This window comes from Salvelinus alpinus, chromosome 6 (genome assembly GCF_045679555.1).
Source record: "Salvelinus alpinus chromosome 6, SLU_Salpinus.1, whole genome shotgun sequence".
Classification (NCBI taxonomy): Eukaryota; Metazoa; Chordata; class Actinopteri; order Salmoniformes; family Salmonidae; genus Salvelinus; species Salvelinus alpinus.
This window is the reverse complement of record NC_092091.1, coordinates 42,769,813-42,779,169: the sequence shown is the minus strand read 5'-3', so window position 1 is coordinate 42,779,169 and position 9,357 is coordinate 42,769,813. Positions and strand designations below refer to the sequence as shown.

General features: G+C 41.8%; 1 protein-coding gene across 6 annotated transcripts in view; it reads left to right on the top strand.

The window, feature by feature from the left end:
- Window positions 1-417: 417 nt before the first annotated feature.
- The window catches only part of LOC139577552 (ribonucleoprotein PTB-binding 2-like), a 71,511-nt gene continuing 62,571 nt past the window's right edge, over window positions 418-9,357 (top strand). The window contains exon 1 of one of the 6 annotated variants that reach the window (XM_071404610.1): window positions 418-788. In XM_071404610.1, coding sequence (XP_071260711.1) covers window positions 462-788 — 327 coding nt within the window. In that variant the 5' untranslated portion in view covers window positions 418-461. The remainder of the gene's footprint in view (window positions 789-9,357) is intronic. The other 5 variants (XM_071404611.1, XM_071404608.1, XM_071404606.1 and 2 more) reach the window with 5 other exon arrangements.

The window sequence follows — 9,357 nt, the reverse complement described above, 5'->3', positions numbered from 1 at the left end:
ATGTCCACCAGAGCTGTTGTCAGAGAATTTAATGTTCATTTCTCTACCATAGTCCGCCTCCAACGTCGTTTTAGAGAATTTGTTAGGAGGTCCAACCCGTCCCAAGTGGGTGGGCCTATGCCCTCCCAAGCCCACCTATGGCTGTGCCCCTGCCCAGTCATGTGAAATATATAGATTAGGGCCTTAATTCATTTATTTAAATTGACTGATTTCCAAATATGAACTGTAACTCTGTAAAATCATTGAAATTGTCGCATGTTGACTTTATATTTTTGTTCAGTATATATTTGAGCAATGTTTATTTGAAATAGAGTATATGCATGCATTATGCTTTTTCATAAAACGAATTATGCAACCTGTAGATTCGTTTCCCCTTCTCTGTATTGCTATAGCCTCTCTATGATGTGCTTATTGACAGGTAACATTTAGTTAATTAGCCATAGGGTATAGTCTACCACAGGATGGCGATAAAATATTATCCATGGTTTCATAGCTCACCTACCGCTGCCTCCACTCACTTTCATTCACAGCTACTCAAGATGGCGGCAGCTTCCTCCATCCAGCCGCCGAGCGTTCACTCTTTAAACCATGAAAACGCACCTTTCCTGGATTCTGACAGCCCGGAGATCCGTCAGGATGAGGACGCAGGTTCCGAGGGGACCAGTCTCCGAGACTTACCCGATTTGGAACCGGATGAAATTGAGAAGAGGCTGGAGAAAACTCGCCACGAGCTGAGCAACAGGAGGAAAATCCTCATTAAAAACCTGCCACAAGATACAACCAACCAGGTGCGCTATTCTCTATTTTGACAGATGGAGTGAAGTTGGCTTGTTGTAGGCTAGGCTAATGTTTTGCGTCTCTCAAAGTAAAAAATGATTTCTGGCGTGCTCTTACGCAATACTTTGCTATACTTAGTTGTAGTTTATTTGCAGAAAAACGAACATAATAAACTTTAACGGTTTAGGAGAACCGTTAATTTTGCTACGAGTCTTGTCTAGGCTATGCGATCAGGAATGATCATATTCATATGTAAACATCAGCATTTTTAGCAGGCTAATTCCTAGAAAGGCTAAACAATGTAAATTCTGAAAGGCATTTAAAGACGGCCGCGCTCAATGCGCGTTATTTTTTTGTGGTTAACGTGCAGCGAGGAATTATATCAAACAGACTACCTTTGCCTCAAGTTTGTTAATCATTTCTACAATGTGACCGATGCACCCACATATTTGCCACTAGCGACAACTCCTGCCGTAGTTTAGGCTACAATTTAACAAATAGAAGTGAAGCCAATATAAATGGTTTGCATTTTTTATTCAGCCTAACAACGCGGACATAGACTTGATATGAGCCATTTATTTGCACGATATGCGTGAGTCGTTTTTGATGTTGCGAAATGACAATCAAATCGCTACAATATGGCATTCTCTTAAGTAGAGAAATGTTTAATGTGCAAATACAAATGTCCGTTGAACGTGGTGGACGTACTACGACGTTGAACGGACATTTGTATTTGCACATCAAACATTTGTTTGAAAATTATTGAACGCTTATAATATTTTAGTAAGGGTTTAATAAGGGTTTTATAGTAGGACAATAGGCTTATTTGAATTCAGCAGGTGGGAAAATGTGATGGTATTCATTCTCTGCACAGTCCATAATGTTTAGGATATAGCCTACTAATAGCCCTGTTCTAACAATACACTTAAATTCTCCACAAACCTATAGGCCTAGATATATTGATCAAATCAGGATTGGAATTTGTTTATGAACTTGAGAATTCCCAATGTAATATCCCATTTCTGTAACTGCTTGTATTATGGTGGGTAGGCTACAATACTGTTCCATTCAGTCATACTGTATGGTCTTGGGGTATACGTAATAAACTAGAGGCTGATTGCGAGTTCCTCCAGACTGTAGCAGCTAGCTAACATTTCCCAGCCAGAGGCAGGCAGGGTGCCAGGGCAGGGAGACAACCAGGAAGAACCAACACACACAGAGCCCAGAGCTGCTGGAGGAGCCAATGAAACAGTACGAGAAACACTATAAAGCCAGAGACACACTTAGAGAGCCAAGCAGGTGAGGCGGAGAGACAGAGAGAGAAAGATGTGGTTTCCACATTATTACACTCTAAAAAATGCTGGGTTGTTTGGTTGACCTAGCTGCTGGGTTGCAGGCGTTGGGTCCCTTAGCTGAGTTGTTTTCTTTAAAAACTGCTGGGTAATTGATGCTGGTTGCTGAGTTATTGGCGCTGGGTTATTGAGATATGACCCAGCGTGTCAGATCAGAAGACCGGAGCCATAGTTTAGTAGGGGTGTGGCTTTCAGATAGTTATTTTTAGCCACCCATGAGAGTAAATGTCATTCCTGTTCTTCTGTTCTGTTGTATAGTTATCACATGTTAAAGTGGAACATTTACATTTTTGTAGCTTCATTGAGGCGTACAGAAGTGCATGAGTTCCCTAAAAGCCTATGTAAATCCCATTGTTGGGATACAATAAGGTGGTATACCATATTATAATATATAATAAATAATGTTAAAATTATATGACAATGTGTAAAATGCAAAAAGAAAATAATGAAAATGTCAATCTGCAGTCGGTAAACTTAACATGATGAAAATAAAGGAGAGCCGCACACTCTAGGAGCTCAGATGCAAAAATTTAATGTCCAACGTTTCGACAGCCAAGCTGTCTTCATCAGGGTATGATCAAACACTGCGGTATGACTCGTTTATATAGTGTCAAAAGACACAGGTGTCTGTAATCATGGCCAAGTGTGGCCTAATATCATTGGTTAATTATCAAATATTAAAATGGCATACAAAGAACAGCATAGAAAAAACCAAACGGATAGCATACGATCATAGATTCATTTTAGACTACACAAGCTTACAAACAATTACAATGGCAAAGTCACAATAATCACAAGAATGGCTTCAGATCAAAGTCTACGTTGAGACCGAAGGGAGCAAGGGTCTTTAAGTTAAAGATCCAGGCAGCCTCTCGTTTTAACAATAAATTATCAAGGTCACACCCTCTCCTAGGGAGGGTGACATGTTCGATGCCAATATAACGCAGAGACGAAATCGAGTGGTTTCCAAAAAGTGGGCCGCAACTGGGTAAGTCAAGTTTTTGCACTTAATGGTGCTACGATGCTCTGAGATACGTACTTTTAATTCGCGCTTTGTTTTACCCACATCATTTTTACCACAAGGACAAGTTATAAGATAAATAACTGCCTTAGTGGAGCACGTGAGAACACTTTTGATAACACCTTTGAAACTTAACATGATGAACAGGAATGGCATTTACTCTCACCGGTGGCCAATAAGATCTAGCTGAAAGGCACCTAATAAGCCACGCCTCCTGAAAATAACCTAAGTATTACATTAAGACCCAGCTGCTAGGTCAAAGATTTAACTGATGGTTAAATTAACCCATGCTTGGGTAATCCTAACACCCAATTTGTTGGGTTATTCACGCAACCCAACTGGCTGGGTAAAATAACCAAGCGTGTGTTCTGTCCAATATTTACCCAGCGCTGGGTTACCAAATAACCCAAATTGGGTTGTTTTTAACCCAGCATTTTTAAGAGTGTAGTGTCAACTCAACTCAGAAGCCAACAGATCAGGGGTCCTTGAGCACTATTTTATGAGAAAGAGAAGGTAGTGAGGAAATGAGGGAGGAAAACCAGTCTGCTCACTTCTCCTGTCTCCCATAGTATTTGCAGACCTGGTGTGTGTGTCTTTGTGTGCACAGTGCCTTCAGAATGTATTCACACCCCTTGACTTGTTACACATTTTGTTGTGTTACAGCCTGAATTGAAAATGTATTACATTTATATTTTGTGTCAAAGATCTACACACAATTCCCCATAATATCAAAGTGGAAATATGTTTTTAGACATTTTTACTAATTAATAAAACATTTAAAGCTGAAATGACTTAATTAAGAGGATAAGTATTTAACCCCTTCGTTATGACAAGCCTAAATACGTTCAGGAGTATTTTTTTTTTAAACAAGTCATAATAAGTTGCATGGACTAACTCTGTGTGCAATAATATTGTTTAACATGATTTTGGTGACTTGAATGACTTCCCCATCTCTGTACCCCGCACATACAAGTATTTGTAAGGTCCCTCAGTCAAACAGTGAATTCCAAGCACAGATTCAACGACGAAAACCAGGGAGGTCTTCCAATGCCTTGCAAGGGCACCTATTGGTAGATGGTTAAAAATAAAAATAAATATTGAATATCCCTTTGAGCATGGTGAAGTTATTGATTACACTTTGGATGGTGTATCAATACACCCAGCCACTACAAAGATACAGGCATTCTTCATAAGTCAGTTGATGGAGAGAAAGGAAACTGCTCAGAGATTTCACCATGAGGCAAATGGTGATTTTTAAACCAGTTACCGAGTTAAATGGCTGTGAAAGGAGAAACTGAGGATGGATCAACAACATTGTAGTTACTCCACAATACTAACCTGAATGATAGAGTGAAAAGAAGGAAGCTTGTACAGAATAAAAATATTCCAAAACATGCATTTTGTTTGCAATAAGGCAGGCACTAAAGTAAAACTGCAAAAAAATGTGGCAAAGAAATTTACTTTTTGTCCTGAATACCACACATTAGGTTTGGGGCAAATCCAACACATCACTGAGTACCACTCTTCATATTTTCAAGCATGGTGGTGGCTGCATCATGTAATGGGTATGCTTGTCATCGGCAAGGACTAGGGAGTTTTTTAGGATAAGCACAGGCAAAGTCCTAGATGAAAACTTGGCCCAGTCTGCTTTCCAACAGACACTGGGACAATAACCTAAAATGCAAGGCCAATTATACACTGAAGTTACTTACCAAGATGACATTAAATGTTACTGAGTGGCCTAGTTACAGTTTTGACTTAAATCGGCTTGAAAATCTATGACAAGACATAAAAATGGCTGTCTAGCAATGATCAACAACCAACTTGACAGAACTTGAAGAATCTTTTAAAGAAAGATGGGCAAATATTGTACAATCCAGGGTTGCAATGCTCTTCGAGACTTGACCAGAAAGACAACGCTGTAATCGCTGCCAAAGGTGATTCTAACATCAATATTAATGTTTTATTTGACATTTTAATTTAAACAAATGTTAGCATTTGTCTTCCACTTTGACATGACAGAGTATTTAGTGTGGACCGTTGTGTGAGCCCGACTAGCTTCATTTTAACGGCGTCCTTGTCCAGGGTGGATGGTGTCAGACATATAACTATGCTGACACTCCTCAGGTCAACGGGAGGGAGGAGGGGAGTGGTGTGGAGGTAGGGAGGAAACGGGTTGAGAGAGGAGATGGATGTTAATGGGTGTGGAGGATATAGAGGGTTTTCCGTGCCCATTAACCAGGTCTCTCTTGGAAAATAGATTTCGTCTCAGTGAGACTAACCTGGATAAATAAGGTTAAATAGAAAAATATGACAGTGGAAGGTGAGGCATGGGTGGAGGTTTGACGGAAGGGGGGGGGGGGGGATGAGGCATCAAACTACCGCCTCACCTCCTGCTATTAGTTAAGCTGTTTAATTATTTAGAGCCTCTCTGGAACAGGTGAGACTCACGCGGGCGGTGTGTGTATGTCACTCTCTCTCTGCCCACCCCTCTCCTGGATAGTGCGGCTGCGTGTGTCAATAGCAGACAGCAGTTCTAAAATCTGCCCCTCGTAGAACAGGACGTACCCTTCATCGCCACCTTGCACACACAAAACACACACACACACACACACACACACACACACACACACACACACACACACACACACACACACACACACACACACACACACACACACACACACAAAAAACACACAAATACACAAGGCTGCATACAGATACATTCGCCTCCAAAATGTTTGGCCCCCTTGATAAAGATGAGCAAAAAGACTGCATAAGAAATATAATACAAATACTGAGCTATATTGTATGGTCAAAAACAATATCATTTTGTAGTAATACAATTGCTCAGAGAAAAAGATTTTCTAATTAAAAATATCTCCAAAAGATCTTGGTATCAAAATTATTGGCACCCAAATTGTCAATACTTTGTGCACCCTTCCTTTGCGATGATAATGGCACTTTGCCTTTTTCTATAATGTTTAATGAGATTGGAGAGCACATTGGGAGGGATCTTAGGCCATTCTTCCATACAGACTCTTTCCTTATTCTTCGGTCTGCACTTATGGACTTCAAACCACAGAGACTGCGATGGCCATTGCAACATTTTTTGTGGTCAGTTAACCATTTCTTTGTGCATTTTGATGTGCGCTTGGGGTCATTGACTCGCTGGAAGATCCACTTGTGGCCAAGTTTCAGCCCCCTGACAGAGGCAGACAGTTTTCTGGGGGGCTAAAATGTCCTTGTACTCGGTAGAATTCATGATGCCGTTGACTTTAACAAGGGCCCCAGGAACAGTGGAAGCACAACAGCCCCATAACATCAAAGATCCACCACCATATTCTACAGTAGGTATGAGGTTATTGTCTGCATATGCGTTCTTCTTTCGAGGCCAAACCCACCACTGATGTACGTGGCCAAAGAGCTCTATTTTATTCTCATCTGACCATGGCACCCGGTTGGTTGTTGGTTGCTCTCAATAAAGGCTTTTTCATGGCAACCCTTCCAAATAGCCTATTGGCATGGATGTGGTGTCAAATTGTAGATTTGGCAACTTGATAACCCTAAGATGCAATTTAAGTTCTGTAATTCTCCAACTGTGGCTCTTGGACTTTTCTTGCCTCCCGAACCATCTTCCCCACTGTGCGTGGGGACAAGATACTCTTGGATCCTCTACCAGGCAAGTTTACCACTGTTCCACTGGTTTTAAACTTCTTAATGGTTGCCCTAATAGTGGTAAATGGTATATTTGTTTTTTTCTTTCGGGTTTTTTTTTCAACCCGTTGCCTGATTTTATGAAGGTCAACAACCATTTGTCTCTTTTAATTTGTGAGTTCTTTGCCTTTCCCAATGGTGATGGATGACAAACATATTTGAAATGGGTGTTACCTCATTTTTATACCCTAGTGAAACAGGAAGCCATAGGCCGCAATACGGTTCCTTAAAATGAGATGAACTTAAAAAAGTTGAATATTAAGGCAGATTTTATTGTATTTTATTTACAAGAATCTTTAGGTGTGGCAATAATTTTGACGTATCTTCTGATATTTTTTTTTTTTTTACTTGTTATTAAACAAAATCTCTTTCTCTAAGCAATTGTATTAGTATAGAATAATATAATTTTCAAATTTTTGGGAGCATACAATAACTTGGTATTTGTATTTATTTTATACAGTCTTTTTTTGCTCAGCTTTATTAAGGGTTGAATAGATTATTATTAGTATTGATATAATGGTATCCCCCCCCCTCCCTGAGTAGCTCCCTAAGGGGACTGAAATAGCTGACAAGACAGCTGAGTGGTGCAGCCTGCCTGACTCTGAGCCTGGGTGTAGGAGCTATCTGCCTGGCTGACTGGTGTAGAGCTAGCTGCCTGCGGAGGGGTGGTCATTAGAGCAGCATGATGCCTGGTTACACACTGTGGAGCACAGTCTCTATTCACAGTTACATTCCCACTCATTGCATTGTGGAGCACAGCCTCTATTCATACAGTCACTCTTTCATCACACGCTCACAGATTATTACACTGTTATTATCAGAGCTGGTCCAGAGTAATTGACTTGACAAGCATTGAGAAGAAAGGACTCTTGGCAACTTAAAGTGGAATATGTTGCGCTCACAGTAGCCTATGACATTTCATACTGTATACAGCAATTCCACTGAAATGTAAACAGTTTGTGTTGCATTCACAACAGGATATCCATGTAGTACTATTTCTCACCTCCATGTCCCTATCTCCCTCTCTGTTCAACACTCCGCTCTCCCCTGAAGAAAGGCAAACCCGAAACACTGTTGACAGTGAATGAACAGTAGTCTCGTATTACCAGACTGATTACCACTGCAATAAACAGAGCAGGGACGGAGCCTGTGGAGAAAGAGTGAGGAGAGAGTGGAGTGGAGGGAGAGAGAGTGGAGTGGAGGGAGAGAGAGAGACCGAGAGGAGAGAGAGTGGAGTGGAGGGGGGGAGAGAGACCGAGAGGAGAGAGTGGAGTGGAGGGGGAGAGAGAGAGACAGAGAGGAGAGAGAGTAAAGGGAGAGAGAGACAGAGTTTGCTGCCTGTGCTGCCTGCTTCTGGCCTAAATGCTAGCCAATATAGTGGAGCCGGTGGAGGAGAGAGCGGAGCAAGAAGGAGCAGCCTCCTACCTGCTGTCTGCTTCCTGCTGCTGCCTGTTTACCAGAGCCCATCTCTCTGTCTGTCATGCTATCTCTTTGCCTGTTTGTCTCAGGCACTGACTCAGAAGCTGTTATTGCAACTCACTCCCTGGTGGGAGCATATCATTGTAGTCCAATATCTGTGTTCATTCTCCTTTTCAAGTGTATATTTCGGAAGCTGGGACTGACACTTAAAACCACCATAGTTCTTGTGCATTCTGACTGAAACACCTGGGGTACACCACGTGACATGTTAGGATCTATTTCCCCACAGATATCCTTCGACTTTGTGTGCTTCTGCACCTGCATTGCTTGCTGTCTGGGGTTTTAGGCCGGGTGTCTGTGTAGCACTCTGTGACATCTGCTGATGTAAAGAAGGGCTTCATAATATGCGTTTGATTGATTGACTTTGTAAACCTGTCAACCTTCAGAAAGCTGTATTTCCAATCATTCACAGAGCAGTTTGAACTGCTAAGGACTGGAGTTGCGTATGGTACTAAAGCTGCACATTCGAAAAAAGTAATTTTACTTATGTAGCACAAACCATGTCATTCTGTTATCTAATATCTATGTAAATTTGAAGTGGCTGTTATGCGTTCTAGCGGGCAATGCACTTAAAAAAGATTTGCAAGGTACTAACATGTCATTATAGCTTTGCCCTTGGAAGCCCATTGTAACCTCTGTGGCTGGGTTAGCTTTCATCTGTGAGGAGGTTTTGCTGGTGGCAGCTCTCTGTATATCCCAGTCAGTGTTGCGGTTTTGCTGGTGCCATGGTATGTGACGAGCCTCTGCTGAGGCGGCAGTGTGCCGCTGTGCCCCAACCTGAGTCCTGAGCTCCAGCAGGGACACACAGAGACGGGGGGGGATCAGGTGAGGTGACTGGTAAACGAGTCCAGGTATGACCCATGCCTGTAGAGAGAGGAGAAAGAGCGAGAAGAGAGAGTAAGAGGAGATAGTGTTTAGCCCCCTGAGAAGATAAAGGAGAGGACAGTGTGATAAATAGAGGAAGAGGAGATAGTGTTTAGCCCCCTGAGAAGATAAAGGAGAGGACAGTGT